General features: G+C 42.0%; 2 protein-coding genes across 2 annotated transcripts in view; both read left to right on the forward strand.

The window, feature by feature from the left end:
• LOC142960649 (arf-GAP with coiled-coil, ANK repeat and PH domain-containing protein 3-like) overlaps positions 1-9481 on the forward strand; it is a 36226-nt gene extending 26745 nt beyond the window's left edge. Inside the window, exons 19-25 of the mRNA XM_076102589.1 lie at positions 696-785; positions 1011-1100; positions 1213-1439; positions 1972-2081; positions 2815-2925; positions 3019-3080; positions 7911-9481. Coding sequence (XP_075958704.1) covers positions 696-785; positions 1011-1100; positions 1213-1439; positions 1972-2081; positions 2815-2925; positions 3019-3080; positions 7911-8017 — 797 coding nt within the window. The 3' untranslated portion in view covers positions 8018-9481. The remainder of the gene's footprint in view (positions 1-695; positions 786-1010; positions 1101-1212; positions 1440-1971; positions 2082-2814; positions 2926-3018; positions 3081-7910) is intronic.
• Positions 9482-10474: 993 nt separating this feature from the next.
• Positions 10475-18801, forward strand: hipk1a (homeodomain interacting protein kinase 1a). The gene is made up of 15 exons (XM_076091641.1): positions 10475-11336; positions 12115-12488; positions 12583-12706; positions 12888-13007; positions 13718-13804; positions 14030-14211; positions 14325-14475; positions 14787-14991; positions 15179-15297; positions 16341-16492; positions 16603-16755; positions 17311-17472; positions 17551-17744; positions 18064-18194; positions 18391-18801. Exons 1-15 carry the CDS (start codon positions 10608-10610, stop codon positions 18799-18801), a joined length of 3294 nt encoding a protein of 1097 aa, XP_075947756.1. The 5' UTR covers positions 10475-10607.
• The last annotated feature ends 950 nt before the right edge of the window (positions 18802-19751 follow it).

Here is a 19751-nt window from a genome sequence, read left to right on the forward strand (position 1 = left end):
TATTGGTATAGATCAGAAGTTTTACAACTGTTAGTTGCATGGGATTTAGGGATGGAAAGACTTTAAATAGAGCAAAGATAAGTTGAAAGAGTCAGATGCATGCAGATGTTCTCACAACAACAGGAAGTTAGTTATTGTAGTTTAATATGCTTATTTGGCCAGTTTTTTGACGGCCAGCAGAGGCGGTGTCACACAGCTCAGGGAGGCTATCAAATGCTTGTTTGCCACATAATCCTCCTTCTTTTAGACATGATGTGGTCAAATCTGAACACACAGACGTGATGGATATCGATCATTATCCCTGAAGTCCATCATGAGTAAACGTCCATAAATCTGCAAAGAAAGGCGATACTTGTAACTGCACCACTTGCCTAAGAATTATCACTTTTTTAACTTTTGTTCAGTATCAAAGTGATCCAGTGTGAGATGTCTGTACATGCATGAGTACGTTCTAAACAGGGACTGCTAATAGCTAATTTAGCATACTTCTAAGCCAATTTACCAAAATGTAACAACCCACGGTGTAACTTACTGAATCTAAAGCTACACTACGACTGACTTGAATGTAATGTTGATAAATGAGAGGCACAAACTAGGGCTATGTGTTAATAATGGTCCAACAACTGTGCTCCAATATATTAGTCAAAATACCTTCTCTTTGGTGTTCTCACCAGTCACCTGTGTTTGTCTCACAGCAGCTGCTAAGTTCAGACGAGACTCCCTGTTTTGTCCTGATGAGCTGGACTCTCTCTTCTCCTACTTTGACACAGGATCTGGACCTCGAAGTAAGCGGCTCACTATTTTGACTTTTCCCCAAAAAACAAACTGGCAATGTATTCACTGTTCACAGGCAACTCCAAAACACTCAAGATTATCATTATAGTCTCTAAGATTGCTTGGGTCAAGTCTGTGTTTTGCAGTATTCTGTGCCTTTTTAAACAATACTCATCAGCCAGAAAGAGACAGCGGTAACTAATGTGTCCATGCTCTGGCATCTCCCGGTCCGGCAGGCCTAAGCAGTGACAGCGGGTTAGGAGGCAGCACAGATGGCAGCACGGACATCCTGGTGTTTGGTTCTGTGGTGGACAGCGTCACAGAGGGTAAGTCCAGTGGAGGAACGAGTAACAGATGGTCCCTTGGGTGTTATGTACAGCACAGTGGGAAATAAATGTCACATGACTCAAGTTCCCGGTCTCTTTACACTGTCCTCAGAGTGCGAGGTGTCGGAGGACTCGAGCGGTGAAGCCGAGCTGGAAGTCGAGCCGGAGACATCAGACCCGGAGGACATGAGGGACCTTCATCCCGGAGCGCTGCTCTGCAAGGCCTCGAAATCCCGCAACCTGCCTGTCATGGCTGAAGCACTAGCCCACGGGGCAGATGTCAATTTGGTCAACGATGAGGACGAAGGAAAGACGCCCCTCATACAGGCCGTGATCGGGGTGAGTCAGTCGAAGTGAGCGGTACCATGAAATGAGTCACGCAGGAAGCATCATCTGATTGACTCTTTCATGAATGACAAATGTATATATGTTGCGTTTTCTGGGCTGATTGCCAATGAGGACTGTATTTAGTCTTTGGCTCCTCATCTGTATGGATGCTAAAGACATTCATTTCCAACGCCTAATAATACTTTCAAAACTGTCAGAGAGCAGCAAGCAGAAAATCAGTGTTTCTGCATCTGTTTCAGCGACATGAAACACATGAGAAATGCTACTGTTGGTTGAAACTTTTGTTCATGCTGTGGTTGGAGAGAGTCAGTCGTAATCTGCCACAGATCCTCACTCACATAGACAACATATTATAGGCAAGTTCTATGTTTGAAATGAAGGGCTACGAAGTGGAATAAATCAAATAGATTTAAATTGTTTCACACAATCAACTGTACGTGAACTGCAGCTGGGAATGTGAGGATATCTATTTCTTAATTAACCTTTTCTGCCAAAATCAATTGTCATGTTGTTTTTAATTTAGGGTTCGTTGATCGCCTGCGAGTTTCTGCTCCAGAACGCTGCTGACGTCAACCAAAGGGATGTGAGAGGGAGGGGCCCCCTGCATCATGCCACATATCTGGGACACACGGGGTGAGTCACGAGGCAGAAAGTAGCTGTAACCACCTCTCGCATAGTTTCTATTTCCATAAAACGTGCTTTGTTGAAGGCACAATGGACTTCATGCAAAGAACCACTCGTACGAAGTTGTGGCATTCACTAATGTTCTCGTACTTAAAATCTTCTCTTCGTTATGACCGAAATACACAAGTGGTCCAGACCTGTCGCACGAGTCATGAACAGATAGTCTGCCTCACGTCACCAGGGGGAAATTCTTGCTTTGCTTAATTACAATGCCTTTAATCTAAATTAATTTGGAATTTAAATTTGCGTAGTTTACATATACCAAGTTAACTTGCTGCTTTGCTGCTACTAATCACACTCTGCTTTGTAACCATGACTTTAGTTGCTCTTTTCTATTTGTAATTCTCTTACTTCTATGGCTATTTATATACCTCTGATTATTCATTTTGTACTTCTTCTATTCATCGATACTCATTTCTTTAACAGCTGACATTCATCAGGTTGAATGCAGCGATTTACGGACCAGTTTGTGAAGTTAAATGAGTTTTGTGCACCCGACCGCACAAAAAAAAAAAGTTTGAGAGATTTAGAATGAGAATACATTTTTCTTGCATGAGGCCCAATTTCTGCAGCTGCCTCTTCTTTGTCAGTGAGCCAGAAGTATGACGCACAGACCTTTGAAAATGAATCTGATTGGATATGCGTTTGCTGTGATTGATCTTTGTTTCTCTGGTGTTTTCAGGCAGGTGTGTTTATTCCTGAAACGGGGAGCTACACAGAACGACGGGGATGAGGACGGCCAGGACCCTTTGAGTATAGCTGTACAGCAAGCCAATGCAGATATAGTCACACTGTATGTTCATTTAATGTACATACTTTCCATACATTATTTTATCATCTCTCCATCTTTGATGAATTTTAAACCCCCTTTCCTTCTTTCCCAAAGGCTGCGTCTGGCCAGGATGAATGAGGAGATGCGGGAGTCGGAGGGACCCTTTGGACAGCCAGGTCAATACCCAACCAGCAGCCCCACTGAGCAACAGTATAAGAGATGCATTCAGGAGTTTATCTGTCTCAATATAGCAGAGTGCTAGAAGTTTAAAATACAGTATAAAACCAGTGCAGGGGGTGCCAGTAGACATATGACTGACCGATAGAGACGAGTGGGAGGGCTTCAAACTGCTTTCCTCCACTTGTTTTCTCACCACCGGAATAACTTCTTCTCTAGATCAGAATAATGAATCTCCCCAGCACAGTCTGCTGACTTGAGACTAAAGCAGTCAGCTACTCACTCAGGATCACACAATAACTCAGTATTAACCTCCTTTAATGATGTCAGATTTTACCCACTGATGATGAGCTTAGTCAGTCCAATCACAGCACAGTTGAGGAGTCACTGCCAGTGAAGGGTTAGCCACTCTTTTATTTCACAGATTATCCAGCAGCACTATTGTGAAGCAATCAACAGACCCCCTATAAAGGCACCAGCAGAGTATTTAGGAACAACGTTGCCCTTTTATTTGGAGGTTTTCGAGGGTACAGGGTGCTCTGAACCAAAGACCAGCCACAGCTCATTTGTCCTAACAATTCTACATTTAAGTTCATCGTGAGACTGAGTTGTTATCGTCGTGATAATTTGAAAAGCGTTATTTTCGGGCACTGTTCCGGAAGTAAAAGTCCCCTTCATTTTTCCCCATAGTCGATGTTATTTTACCTTTTCTACAGCTTGGATCGGCATGAAACTCTCCTTGTTAAATCATCAGTACAGAAGATTAACAACTGAATTAAAAGTTGAAGATACAAGCCTGTGTAAATAAAAAACGTTGTGGGTCGACGTTTACTACGAGTCCCAAAGTGCATTTCAGAAAGAAACATCCAATCACTGAGCTTTAATTCAGCTTTAATTAGTTACTTTTTTTCTTCTTCTGTGACAACGGGTGGGGAAAAAACTTTTGGCAGGTGAAAAAATGTAATAGAACCAAAAGCTTTCATGTTACTCACCTGGTAAAAAAAACATGAATACTTTGAGTCCTATTGAGAATATGGGGTTGAGGTGCACTTCAGCCACTTGCGGCCAGAATTATGATTAGTAACGACAACAAAAAATGTAAAAAGAAAGATAGTGACAACAACAACAACAAAATATCACCTGTGAAAACAAAAAAATGAAGGGAACTCAGAAACATTTTTGTGGCAAAACCTTTTTTTCCACCCATTCTTAACTCAAACACTGGATAGAAAACAATTTAGAATAAAAATGGGTCACCACAATTTGGTTTTCCTAACATGCCTCTCAGAGCACCATTACTAACCTTAAGGGAGATATTGCGTAAAGAATACTTTGAGATGGGAATACAGAATAGGGATTATTACTTCTGGAACCAGCGGCTCGTCCTACTTGGTAACTCTCCACAGTATTCGTAGCACAGATGACTCGGGTGAATAATGCCAAATTGTCTTGTACAGGGTGGTGCAGCCAATTCAACTTTCCTGTTCATGGTCAATTACATTTGAGCCGACTGCTCTTTTCTAATAACCTGAGGATCTGTTGTCCGTGCACGTCAGATTTAACGGCGGTGGAGCTCTTGTGTTGTCATTGTGAGAGTCGTAAAGGGGAAACTGTGAAGCTGCGATAACTGTGACTGAGAGTAAATGATCACAGAAGACGTATGTTTAATTAAAAGCTAAATTATGCACTTTTTCTTACCAACAGTGATTTAAATTTAGTTTTTGCTCTTATGTCGCAGTACCTTCCCTTCTTTTTGATTTTTCTTTTTCAACACAAGTTTTAATGCTTTTGTTTTTAATTATCAAGAACCGTCCAGAGCAATAGTGCAATGATTATTTCAGTACAGATAATCTGTATTTTTTGTATTATGTTTAACAACAATGCAGATGATATTTTTTTAAGCTTGATATATATTGTTAGATTTTATTTGCCGAGCACTCACACACACATAGCGCCAGTATTATATTCTCATTATGAGAAAGAGAGCCAGTTCTCCAAAGTCTCATGTTATATAATCTCTTGGAGTAATTCTGCAGTAAAAACTGCAGTAGAAGATGGACATTTTTTGATAAATCACAATAACCCAACATGTATTACTGTACATACAGTATTTGTATGTTAAAATGTTTATTTATGGTATTCTAATGTATGACGACGTGGCCGATATTAGATTTGTTCTTTGTTTATAGTGCATGGGTGGCTGTTGCCAGGTCTTCTTCAGCCCTGTTTCTTTTTGTTTCTTCTGTGCCCAGTGTATGTGAATATTTGACATTTATTATTGTTGAATAACGTTGATATCCATGTTATATACTGAGAAAACATGACAACAGTGCATGAAATGACATCCATGACAGAAATAACAGACTGAACACCCATCTCCCACTGTCTTCCATTGGCTGCTTCGTGCAAAAAGCTTGATGACAATGAAAATGGCTGCCTGGCCGCTGCCCAAAGCTGTATTTAATGATCCCATTTATGCCCTAAAATGACGTCAGGTCTGATGAGTACTTTATGTTTGACTCTCTTGGTAGCTCACAGTAAATGGCAGTGATCCAGAAACTGTTGGTTATAGCGTTGAGCGGCCCCGTATGAGACTGACCGCTGCGTTTTTCACGTTATCTGAGGCAAAATTAGCCGAAAGAAAAATATTTTTCCCAAAGATGTTGCTTGTCTTTGACAGATGCTATGGACTGTTGGGGTTTAGTTTAAACCAAAGACCACAGACAGTTTTTCAGAGTGCCAGCAAGAGTTTGGTTTTTTTCTTTTTACCATTTTACCAAAAACACCCCCTGAAAATCTAGTTCTTGCTGACTTCAATTGGTATAACTTCTAACCCTGCTGCAGTGATGTTCAAGTGCACTCCAGGTCCCTGTGACATCACTGATGGGTGTGGTTACAGGTGCAACACAGCGCATTTCTGACCGTTCAGCTGGGTTTGATCAGAGTCACCGTGATATTGTTTGCTTCACCCATTAGTACAGCAGGTTGGGTTGTGCTATAAATGCACAATACCTTTAATGCTGTACTCTAATGATGTAGAACAAAGTGAAGGCTGCTGGTTAGTGAAAATGGCGTGTGCTTTAGATAACTGACATAAGATAAGATAACAGAAAGAGCAGCTCACTCCCCCTTCTTGCTCCTCGGTGATAGATTCAAAGCACTTTGAAAAAGCAGCCTTTTCTTATTGTGTGCAGTACTTATTGTGGTAGTTTACAGAAACAGGAAGCAGATTTTACGAGATGATGTCATCACTGACCAAACAATGATTTGCATCAAGCCATTGAAGGATTATGTGTTGTACAGTACGATGTGTCTGTTGACTGTTGTGTGTATAAACTAAAAACTATTAACACTTTAACTGCTTGCTTCTAACATGACATTTTTTCTCTGACTGTTAACTGTACAATTTCTTTTAATACTGTGCCTCTGAATATACCTGTGCATATTAACACTAACTGCTACCTATGTTTGATTTTGACTCCCTTTTTTTCGTTCAATAACTCCTCCCAGTGTCTTCTGAAATGTAAATAAATTAAAGATGTGACTAAAAGCTAACCTCTCCCTTTGCTTCTTTCTTCTTTGCTTTGACAGCCTTTCACCACATCTAACAGCATTAACAAACTTTTAATATCGCGCACTGCTGGTGCACAAATAATGGATCAAATACCTCATTTTCAAAGCATGACATGATAACCTGTATTACCTAAACTAGAATATGAATGACTGTATATGCATGGAGAGAGATTAACATATGGGTTTTTAAGCATTTACAAGCAGTATACAGATATTAATACATGGTTTGTAACACACAATGTTGTTGTTAGTAGTTATAAGAACATTTTATTAACTGTAATAACTCCACCTATCATATTTTTTCACATTTTTTCAGACATTACAAGACAATTAATCTGAAAACTAAATGGCAGATTAATCGTTACTCATTTTTTACTTTGAGAGAGAAATGCAGTGGATTAAAAACTACAGTATTTGCCTCTGAAATAGAAGAAGCATGGAATGGAAATACTCAAGTAAAAGACAGGTACTTCAAAACTCAGAGTAAGTACAATACAATAAATGTAGCCTACTTGGTGGAAAGTCACTTGATACATTTACTCAAGTACTGTACTTTTGTACAATTTTGAGTTTCTAGAATTTGAGTATTTCCATTAAGTGCATTATATTTATACTTCAACTCCACTACATTTCAGAGGCAAATGTACTTTTTTTATTCCACTACATTTTTTGGGGAGAAGTTTAGTTACTAGTTCATTTTCAGATTCATATTAATATTACAAAATAGAATCTTTCGCCTGTTACACATGATTCACAGGAGACATTATAGTTGTTGGCAAATACGTTAAATACTTTTAAAATACTCTTACTTTCAACTACATTATAAGGTTTTATACAAAGTTAAAATAAAGTGTTAGAAGCCATATCTATCCATTATAAGGCTTTTACTCAGTGCTCTCTCCTTCTCTTTCTCACACTCGCACATCACAGAAACAGGGAAAGCAAGGAATGTTCATTCCCCCTTTTTTTTTTAAATTAGCCAAGCCTGGAAGCTCTCATGGGACACAAAAGAGTTCAACTGCTTTTGTTATGCCAGGTTACCATGGCCACTAGAAAAGTAAAGGCTCAGAATTTGGAAAGTTGAAAGAGGAAAGCTTCATGGTGCCTCTGCCCTTTTTTTTTTTACCCTTCCTTTCATGCATGGGGCTTTTTCTTAACTCCTCTGCTTTCTGTTGCTTGTATTCATAACTTTTATATAAAAGGATGTTTTGCTCAAGTGGCATTAATATTTTTCCTTTTTTTTTTTTCTTCATCAGGAGACGCCACATACCTTGACATATTCCGAGAATTTTCCCACATGGCATCCCACAACCCGGAGAAGCTGAAACGAAGGAGTGTGCATTTCCGACACTCTTTCAGGTAGTCCGCCAAGAAGTGTCTGAAGAGGAGCAAGATTGTGTACTTGAAAAGTGCAACAGCCACTTTCCATATATATATATATATATATATATATAGTCACATTTGGGGTTGCAGTTCAACATCACAATTAAACCTACCTGATAGAAAAGGATCATATTTCAAAATAATAAGTTTTCTGTTTTATTCCACAGAAAAAATCCACCGCTAAAGTGCATTTAATTGAAGAAACTATTGCAATTTTGTATGCTGTTATTCATTATCATTCTTTTTTTTACAATAGCTGCATTATATCTGCAAGAGTCTTGTGCTGTTTTTAGATCAACCTTTTATTTTGAAATGAGGATTTGCTGGTCTTGTCCTCTTAAATGTTTTTTTTTGAAATAAATATAGCATTGCTTTTATACAGTGTTGAATGAAACCTTTTGGATAAAATGCCAAGCACTTGTGTTGTTTATTTTCTTTGTTCGTTTGTTTTTTGGTATAAGTAATTTGTTTGCTGCATCGGTTTCATTATCTGATCAACATGTCTGATTCATTTGAAGGAGTTTTTTATTATTATATATAAATACACTCTTCTGTGCACGTGTGTGTGTATGTAATGCATGCATTTATTCCCATTATATTTCATACCTAAACTTGAATTCAGCTATGCTGTATGGAGTGTCATATCATTGTTACTCATCATCATCCACAACCTTGAAATCAGAGTGTTATTTCTCATGATGAGCAGTTTATTTCAGTTATTTTCGTTTTTTGTGCATCGACTATGCTGGTCTAGTCTTCATAATGTTTTGTTTAAATGTACTTTGCAGTACCACTATGAAATGCAGTGCTTATGTTACTGTATACATGCTGTAGAGGCAACAAAATGCTAATATATCTGAATGAACAGGGATGCAGATGAAAGATGGATGAAAAAATAAAACATTGTCTGTGTTTTCACACATGCAGTAAGAGTTCTCTGTTAAGTTTTGCCTCATATCTACATCACATCTCCATGTAGCTTAAACAACAGCGCCCACCAGTGTTAAAAGATCAGATCAAGTGAGTCAAAAAAACCCTGTCTTCCTGCACGAGATGTAAAACACTAGTTGGTCATATATGACCAACTAGTGTTTTAAAATAAACATTGCATTTGTATACCATCATAACCATGCATCATAAACCATGTAGAAATCACGCTACGTTCGGTTTTTGTTCGCTCTGTAAAGCCCCGAGATAGAATAGATGCAGGATTAATAACTGATACTACAATGGAATGGAATGGAAATATCCTACTTGTTAAATTACCCCAAAGTACCTACAAATTGCACGTACTTGTAACAAATGTAGCAACTTGATTCCACAACAGCCTCATCTACTGATTCAGCTGCAATTCAACTGATTCCCCTTTTCTTAAAATAGATCTAAACGGTGCTCCAGTGTTTAAGTGATGAGCGAAACATGGAGTGAATAATAGACGATCTTTGGCTCTATCACCGCGTCCGTCGACGTCCGTGTCGTCTCGCCGTTACGTCGTCTCGGCGGCGAGCGGACAGACCGTGGTGAAGATGGAGCCCTGTAGAGGCGAAAGTGCTCACTATGATGCTATCTGACATTTCCAGTGACACGGTGCACATTTCGCTCGCTTGACACGCGATGTGACTTGCGACTTCGAGTCAGATGTGACTCGGATAGCTCGCTTGTTAGCTCAGCCCTCGTCCATCCTGCTGCAGCAGGCGGCCAACGGCTCCAGCTGATCCGCTGCAGCAGCACACAGAGCCCGGTGAGGACATGATGATGGTGATGATGAGGCCTTAGATGTCAGATCGGCGTCGGTGTGTTCACTCATCAAATACAGGTATTGTCACTGGTGAATCGGCAAAGCGTCGGTACTACCATGCCAGGCTGCAGTTACCTGTGGCGTTCAGGGACACTTGAAGGGACAGGGGCCAAAAGCAAAAACCTTGACCCTAATGTGTGATCAAGGTGGGGCCACATAGCAGGTAGACAAGGTGGAAGGACACGTATCAATGAACCGACACAATGGTGTGTTTTTCGGCTCGAGAGATAAGGGTCATTAGTCTAGAGCTGAGACACTAGTTAATTGATTAATCAATTACTTAATTAGTGAATCTGGCTCCACAATATTCTACTCTTCGAAAGGTTAGAAATAGCTGTTATAGCTATGTGTTTTCTTCCAAAATGGCTATTTTAAACATAATCAGTTTAATTAGGACACCAAATGTATTATTTCAAATAGTTTTTACCTCAAAAGAATAATAATCGAATTGTTACTATGTAATACAGGATTGCACAATGTAATGTAGTTGCAGCCCCCTCCATGCTACACAGAGAGAAAATGTATGAATAAATATTCAAAACAAGCGAATTAGAATAGAACTACTTTTCTTTCTTAGAACTACTGATTGATTTTCTGTCGATTGACAACTCGATTAATCAACTTAATTGTTGCAGGTCTAGATCCATCTCATCTCTTGTTTGCATCATCTTCAGTAAAGGACATACTCTTAAGTCCACCCATGTCAACGTCTTGTCTGTTTGTTTTTTTAGATGTCATGGTGATGGTTGCGGCTGATCTTTAATCTGCAGACATGGCGTCGCAGGTCCAGGTGTTCTCCTCTCCCTCCGTGTCCTCCAGTGCCTGCTCTCGTTCAAAGAGGCTCAAAGTTGAGAACACCGCCTGGGACGTGTCCAACCAGCTGGGAGACAATGCTTACTACCAGCAGAGCCCCACCCAGGGAGCTGCACCCTCTGCTTCTGGCTCCAACTTCAACCCAGTGTACAACTCCAACCAGGTGCACCCACCGACAGCCGGCTCCAGGGAGCAGACGGTGGTGCGGGCGGCAGACAGCACGGGCAACGTTCGCGGACCTTCCTCTTCCTCATCTTCCTCCTCCAGCCGTCGTGTCAAGGATGCAGAGTCCTCCTCCCAGCCGTGCGACCTCTACCACAAGCAGTACAGCTTGAAGCGGAAGAGCGAGGAGGTGGACAGCAGCGACAGCGTCCAGATCCTGGAGGAGCTCTCGGCCCCCGTGGTCTCAAACCGCACTGGTGGTGGAGGAGGGGGAACCGCCACAGCTCAGTCCATAGCACATTCCACTTCTACCACAAAGAGTAGCAACTCCCACAGCGAGGGAGACTACCAGCTGGTCCAGCATGAGATTCTGTGCTCAATGTCCAACAGCTACGAGGTGCTCGAGTTCCTGGGACGCGGCACCTTTGGCCAGGTGGCAAAATGCTGGAAGCGGGGAACAAATGAGATAGTGGCCATTAAGATCTTGAAGAACCATCCTTCTTATGCTCGGCAAGGTCAAATTGAAGTGAGTATGTTGTTTTGAGAGGAATAAAAACGCCAAGGTGGACAGACAGAAAGCTGATCTCACTCTTTTACCCTCCGCAGCCATAAATCTGCTCTGAAAATCACAGAAAAATAGGCGCCCCTTTTAAATTCGGATCTTTATCAAGTCTGATAATTATCAAGTTTCAAATTTCAAATCAGATTTATCCAGTAGTGGTTGTCAGAACATCCACAAGTACACTGCAAAAAGGAACTGCTAACACAGCATGACTTTTAATGGGGAAAATTTCCAAAATGTAAACAAATAAAGGCTAAAAAAGTAATTGGGCTCATGGTCCGGCCCACAGCTAACAGTTCACGTCATATGTGTTGGGTGGTGGAGATGGGAAATATTTGCGAGCGTCCACGTCATCAAGACAGTTGCATGATTATATAGTTGATCTGTGTATCGACAATTCAACATCATGTCCATTGAATTTGGGTTTAATTACATGTTTTTTGCTGGATTTGAGGCGTCCATGTTTTGTTTTGTTTTCATGAACATCCATATTGGATGTATGTGTTTCCCAGTTGTACTTACCACTTGGATGTTAATATGAGGGAGATTTACAAAGAGACTTGTAATCAAGATAAATTTGCTTCTGCTGCTTTTTGCTGGCATCGCCCGCAGCATTATGAGAGCTGCAGTTCCAAAACAGATAATTCTACCAGGAAAATTCTTATTCTAAATAGAAGTTAGTGGTGTTTTCTTCATTATTTATCAGTTAATGAACACAATATCTTCATCTTCCTCCCTGTAGGTGAGTATCCTAAGCAGGCTGAGCACAGAGAATGCCGATGAGTTCAACTTTGTCCGCTCATACGAGTGTTTCCAGCACAAGAACCACACGTGCCTTGTGTTTGAGATGCTGGAGCAGAACCTTTACGACTTCCTGAAGCACAGCAAGTTCAGTCCGCTGCTGCTCAAGTGCCTACGGCCGATCCTGCAACAGGTCGCCACGGCACTGATGAAGCTCAAGAGCCTGGGTTTGATCCACGCCGACCTGAAGCCTGAAAACATCATGTTAGTAGACCCTTTGAGGCAGCCGTACAGAGTGAAAGTCATTGATTTTGGCTCCGCCAGCCACGTGTCCAAAGCGGTTTGCTCCACCTACCTGCAGTCACGATACTACAGGTGAGTACGTCCGCCTCAACTGTAAAGTAAGAGCTTTGAATATGTAAACGGCTTGTTGTGATCCTGTCGTTTGTATGTTATGATGTGCTTGCAGAGCTCCGGAGATCATTCTGGGCCTTCCTTTCTGTGAGGCGATCGACATGTGGTCGTTGGGATGTGTCATTGCTGAGCTGTTTCTGGGATGGCCCCTTTATCCTGGTGCCTCAGAGTATGATCAGGTCAGCGACAGCACGCTCACAAATATATCTACTCTAAAGTGTCAATCATATATCATCATTGTGGCTGACACAATCGGCTCTCATGATGATAACTGTATAAACTGCTACTGAGCACAAGTATAGGTCACATGCTGTCTCAGGACATCAACTGACTTTTTTTATTTTCAATTGTCTCTCTCAGATCCGTTACATTTCCCAGACCCAGGGCCTTCCTGCAGAGTACCTGCTGAGTGCCGGAACCAAGACCAGCCGCTTTTTCAACAGAGGCCCCGACTCGAGCTACCCGCTCTGGAGACTCAAAGTACGTGACTCCACAGAGATGGACGTTTCTATCATCAAGCATATATACAGTCTGTAGTACGTTGACAAATTAGGGCCAATACAAATCATTATATGTGTGTGTGTGTATATGTATATATATATATATTATTGATTGCAAAATATAATTAGATTAGGTTTTCCATTCTAGGCATATTACACGGTTAACGGCGACATCTGTGGTGTGATGAGGTTGATGAACCTTGCAAAGTGAAGCAATGTGGTTCCTTTTTATTGTCAAAAACTCACAAATTTTATTGTCAAATTCACGTTAATTTTATTCTCTAAATATGACCCTGCATAGATCGATTGGCTACTGAAACTGGCAGTTTTTCAGCAGATCGGCCAAGATTCAAAGCAAGTATTTGAAAAAAAAAAAAATACAATAGTTTAAATCCTAATCAAGTGTTTCGATGACAATAACAAAGTAAAAAGATAACATTTAGAATTTCTGACTTTGGGATGATTCAAATGATCTTTTAAGACGGTGGTGAAAAAGGCCTGGAGCTTTGCTGTCAATTATAGTCTTTACAAAAACAATCTGAATCGGCAGGTCAGACGTTTAACAAATCGAAAAAATAGATGGGCCAAGGAAATCTCAATCACTGCATCTCTTATTTCTTTTTTATCTGCAGCGGCCCTAACATGCGGTCGTATGTATACTGAGGCTTTGCTGTAATTATTTTTCTGCAGACACCTGCAGAGCACGAGGCAGAGATGGGCATCAAGTCAAAGGAGGCGAGGAAATACATCTTCAACTGTCTGGATGATATGATGCAGGTGAGGACGGAGCCGTTTCATTTCAGATAAGCTCCTGCAGTTTACAGTAATATTGTTGGTAGATCTGGTCATTTAAAGGGCTACAAGGTGGGACAACTGTGTGTATAGGCAAATAATTCATGGGCGTGTCAGTGTGCACTTTTACTGTTGGATACATTTTGATGTGATGTCGTTGGGTGTACCAGGATGCAGTTTGACAAACCCAGACTTCCTGTCGTTCTGCAGGTGAACATGACAAACCTGGAGGGGACGGACATCTTGGCAGAGAAGGCTGACCGGCGGGAGTTCATAGACCTGCTGAAGAAGATGCTGACGCTAGACGCAGACAAACGGATCACGCCCATTAAGACGCTGAACCACCCCTTTGTCACCATGACACACCTGCTGCACTTCCCTCACAGCTCACAGTGAGTTCAGGACTGAGACAGTAATGATTGTGGTGGCTGCGGTTTAGCATCACAGTTAGTTTTCAGGATTCCATCTTTGTTCCTTTTTTTTAATGATTTTTTAAATTTTACAGTGTGAAGTCCTGCTTTCAAAATATAGATATATGCAAACGCAGATGCTCCGCCTTTGAGAATGGCAAAAACATGTTTGCCAGCAACAATACCCCAAGTGCAGCCACCAACCTCACTGTCACCTTCAGTAGCCAACTAAACCAGCACAACCAGGTGAGAATATCTCAGATCTGCCTCATCGTGGTCTTCATTAAGTTATTCTTGCTGATCCACTTGTCACGTGTTGCAGTTTATGTCAGTAGCTTTGTAAAGTGATGACCTCATTTATCTACTGTGTAAATGTGCTCATTTCTACGCATAAAATCTGATTTATCCGTTTCTTCTTGTGACAGTGTGAGTTTCCAAAGGCAAGCATTTCCATTTTTACTTAAAATTTCTGAAATTGTACCATTAATGCTTCTTGTTTCTCTAGTACTGCACCATGCTACCATGTTTTCTGCATGTTGTGATACATTATCTTGCAGATGGCCTCAACGGGAGGCCAGTCCCTGTCCCTCAGCAGTAACGTCCCGTTGCTGAACTACCAGCCTGGCCTCTACCAGCAGGCCACCATAAACATCCCTGGCCTAACCCAGCAGGGGGTACCGCTGCAGACCAGACCCGCGCAGCTCTGCGCCCAGACTGAGCCCTTCCAGCAAACACTCATAGTTTGCCCTCCCACCATCCAGGGTAAGAAAGCCCGATGTTAGTGTCATCGTGCTTCAATGAAAATAAATCTTATTGACTAATGATTTGACCAACCAGCCACTAAAGGAAATAAACCTTTTATGGATATTTAGCTTTTTTTTGCAGCCAACTTCATAATCCTAAATTTCTTTTATTCTATGTTTTCTCATCCTCCATCTTTTCCTTGCAGGTCTTCAGACATCCAATAAGCCCTCTGGTTATCCAGTGAGGATGGACAACTCTGTACCCTTAGTTCCTCAGAACCAGTCGTCCCAGCCTCTTCACATCCAGCCCGGCATGCTGGCTCAGGTAGGAACCACTTCATGACCACTAGGGTTGGGCTTCGCTGGAGTTTTATTGAATCTGATTCCAGTATTGACCATGTCAGTGGTGGAATGTACATTTATTACACTGGGCTAGACAAGCAATACGTTTAACTACATAGTATCTTAATTACTCAAAATATAAGGGGATTAAAAAAGGCACCCATATTTTCAGCCAAAAGCTAGTTGCTTGTGCCAACCTGGCAACCACCTTTAAAGCCTCTCACAATGATTACGAAGACCAGTATTCCTGTTCTGGTGTGTAACTGAAAACTCTTGATCCAAAGCCAGGACTCCCTCTTTTTTTAGGATTCGATACAAAATTGAACAGCTTCAAATGTGTTGTCTCAGTCTGTTTAAATGTCATAACACCTCCTCCCAGGCCTCCCTCGCCGCCCAGCTGATAGGCGACCTGTATGCCTCAGTGGCGGGAGCCTCTTTAGGCTCGGTCCTGTTGCCAGTTGGCTGCAGGGTTTCCATCAGGAGAACGCCGTTACCACGGTTTTGCACTCGGCGGCTCACGTTACCGCAGTCTTGGAAAGGGAGGAGTGAGTGGAGGGGTATTAAATTGGTTGCAATCTACAACCACACCGCCAGATGCCACCAAATCCTACACACTGTCCCTTTAACAGATTATTGCCAAGTTAATTTTGGCTGAACTTTTGTGCCTCCTAGTGGAAGATTAAAGAAAGACACACCGACAGACAGCAATGCACACTGCTGTGTTTTTAAAGCTTTAGAATCTTCTGACAATATTTCTTTTTGGAAAGAAATGTAATGTAAATGGAATAAGTCTGGAAACATGATTGAGATGGTGGTGTTAGGGTCTGCTGGATGTCCTGGTGCGGGACAGAGATGGGAATGCTGGTGTTTGTCTACAAACTGCATGTGCTCATCATGCATTTTATTTCAGTGTTGACTCTCCAAGACACTGCACTTTGTTCTCTTCTTAATGTGTCACTGCTGAGGTTTAAGGTTTTTGAAATGCAATATTTTATGATTTAAGTGTATGTATGTGTTTGCATACAGCAGGGCTGGCCAGCAGGCACACAGCAGATTCTCATCCCTTCCACATGGCAGCAGATGCCAGGCATGGCCATCCACAACCCTGGGCAGGCCGTGGTGCCTGAGTCATCCATGGGAGCCCCGATACCCGACAGTCAACAAGCTTCTGGCTGGAGGTGAGTTAAGTCTGACAGGACTCTGTGTCATAGCTTCACAGGTCAGTCTATTATTACGATGAAATGGAAAGTTTAAAATGTAAGTGCAAGCGTGTCCCTCCTTTTCACAGGGGTCGTCATGGAAGCCAATACGACGGCCTCAGCCAGCAGGACTCTGGTGTTGGCCGTCACGCTGCCTCCCAAGGCCACAACTCGGGGGCCGCTCACTCCAGATCCCAACAGGGAAAGAGGTCAAAGGCTCGACATGCAGAGAGCAAAGCCAGGTATCCTCTCAGAATCTCAGGGGGGGGAGGTGGGTCTTCTATAAATTGCGGTGATCCCTGGCTTCTCCTGACCACTTGTTCGAAGACAGTAGGGCTCCAGCGATTTCCATTGAAGCTTTAACCTACCTGAAAAATGTCTTTCCCATGGCTACACCAAAACTAACATTGAATTGATCTACTAACAATTGGGATGTTGGAATGTATTGAGGGACGGACTAACACATTGTTGGTTTTGGTCTTTGCATGATATTTTTTGACAATAACAAAAATATAGAATAACAGAATAACAGAATAACAGAACCTTGGCCTCTGCCGAATTAATGTAACGTAATGTGATCCTTTTATGTGCTCCAGCAGTGTCTACTTTATTTAATAAGGATAGAAGAATGTATGATTATTTGATATTAAAAGTAAGGGCTATTTTAGGCAAGCACAAGCTGTAAAGAAAATTAAAAGCAACAGAAATAGGTGGCAGGTTACCTCTGCTGCCTAAAATGTTCAAATAGATTCAGCATTTGCAATAAGAGCGTGATGGAGCATCTTCTTCCCCTCCAGGCTTGTGTCGTCGGCCACCACTGTGGTCCACAACACTTCTGCTTTTGCTGGCAACCAGTCTCAGCCCATCGTCATCTCGGACACACCGAGCCCTGCTGTCAGCATCATCACCATCCACAGCGACTCAGAAGATGACGATGACAGGAAGTTCCCTGCCGCCTGGTGAGCTCAATTTGAATTTTCACAGAGATAGCTTTTTGTTTTTGTTTATTTTACTGCCTCTCTTCTTCTCTCCTGTAGCTCTGGAACAAGCCAGAGGACCAACGTGATCAGCTGTGTGACCGTGCACGACTCCCATGACTCCGACTCCTCCAACAGCAGCCCCCTGAGCCCCAAGACGACCTCACAGCCCACCAAGTCTTTGGCCATCATCATGCCCTCTGTGAAGAGCCAGCCGGGGGAGAGCACAACCCACAAAGCCCCGGCAGCTCCAGGTCCTCCAGGGGCAGAGATCCTCTAGTCTTCATATACATTCATTTTGTTTTAAATAACTAGATGTGGATCCATGCACTAAATTATCAGCGCAGCTCTTAAGGCCTTTGCACAGTGGGGGTGTGACAAATAAACAACACCAAAGGCAAAATACTCGTGACAACAACAATAGTTTGTAACAATTATATCGAAATGCAAATGAATCACTCGAAGAAAGAAAACAATATGCCACCGGTGTGTAAAGGCTTTAAGATTGACAGGTTGAACTGATCCATTTTCTTCTTAGTGCTCACAATATTCTGTCTGGTTTTGCACTCGCAGATCAAGCTACAAGTGGCTCTGGAAAATCCAAGAAAGGATCGACTCAGCAGTCCAGTCGGGCAGGAGATTCCAACGCTGATCGCCATCAACGGGCCGCATCCAGCAGGTCTCAGCCTCTCAATCTGAGTCAGGTAACGGCATCAAATGTTGCTTATGTCTGCGCTACAAGTTAAACCCAGAAAGAGTCTGGTTCTGCCTACAATCTGTTCTCATTATGTATATACATTACTGCTCAGCCTGTCACATCACTGTTGATTCTGTTTACTATTACTCTCAACGACTGCCCACTCTGCGTGTGGGTATGTATGACCCTCTCTGTTGTTTCAGGTACAGCAGTCTGTGTTGTCGTCATCCCACGATCAAACAGGAAGCAGTAGTTCCCTAAGGCGGCAGCCCACATACCCTCCTCCCGTCTCGTCCCACTCATCCTACCGGCTTCACGAGAACACCCTCTTCAGCTCAACCCCAAACTTGTACGCCTACCCGGCATCTGCCGCCCTGGCCTCTGTGTCCCAAGCCGTGGACCAGATGCAAGGTGGCTCATCCCGCCATAGCGGGACGAGCGGAGCTTACTCTTCCCTGGCGCTGCTCCAAAAGAACGGCAGCTTGGCCCTGGGAGGGTCTGCTCCGGGACAGTACGGCAACCACCAACAGCAGCAGCAGCAGCAGCTGGGAGGGCAGCCTTTCCACCACGCTGCTACTTACCAACGAAAACTCAACCAGTATCCCTACCTGTAAAGACTAAAGCGCTGGATGTCGACCAAATGAAGACCGAGACTAGAGACGAGCACAAGCTCATCACGGGCGGCTGTGATTAGACTTTTAACTTTCCTTTGCTGTGCTTATTTTTACAACTTTCAGTGATTATTTTGCATAAAATAATCATGGAATGTATTTATATTTCAATCTTTTTTTAAATATCCATTCCAACTTTGGAGTTTCTTTGTGTCGCATACAGCGACAAACAGAGCAGTCTGTAAGTGTCTACAAAGTGACACATTTATTGTAGTGTTGGTTCTGTGCTCCAGTACAGCACATTTTGAACAGTATGGGGTTTAAAGTGCGGACTTTCAGCTTTAATTTAAGCGCGTTTACATCCACATCAGATGAAACGCGTCGGAATCTCAGCCTTTTTCATACATGCTCCCCAAGTTGAAGGGACCAACATAAAGCTGAAAATTCTACTACTTACAGACTGCAACGTTAAGTTGATTTTTATTTATTTTTTATTTTATTGTATTTGAAAAATTAGTATTGAGGAGAAACTGGAACTTGACTAACTGTTATGCTGATCTCTATTATTATTATTATTATTGTTGTTATTATTATCATCGTTGTCAGAATTATGAACTAATTGTGTAAAAGTTGCATTTACATATACACAATCGCCTTACTTAAGTCAATTTATTTTGTCATTTTAAACTTTAATACGTCAGCACATTGTGATAAGTGAGATGTTGTATGTTTAATTTATGAATCTACTATGTGTGTGTGTGTGTGTGTATGTTATCTGTTTAAAAAAAAAAAAAGAAAGTAAGTTCTGCTGTGTATAATAATGTGTCCTTGTGTTCTTCAACTGTTTCCCATGTTCGCTCTGTTTTCGTGCTGGCCATTGACCTATTATATTTACATGTTTTGCGTATGTCCATTGATGCAGTACAGTTCAGCGTAGAGTAGGGTGGTATTTA

This window comes from Anarhichas minor, unplaced genomic scaffold (genome assembly GCF_050575085.1).
Source record: "Anarhichas minor isolate MPS153535 unplaced genomic scaffold, ASM5057508v1 ptg000003l, whole genome shotgun sequence".
Classification (NCBI taxonomy): Eukaryota; Metazoa; Chordata; class Actinopteri; order Perciformes; family Anarhichadidae; genus Anarhichas; species Anarhichas minor.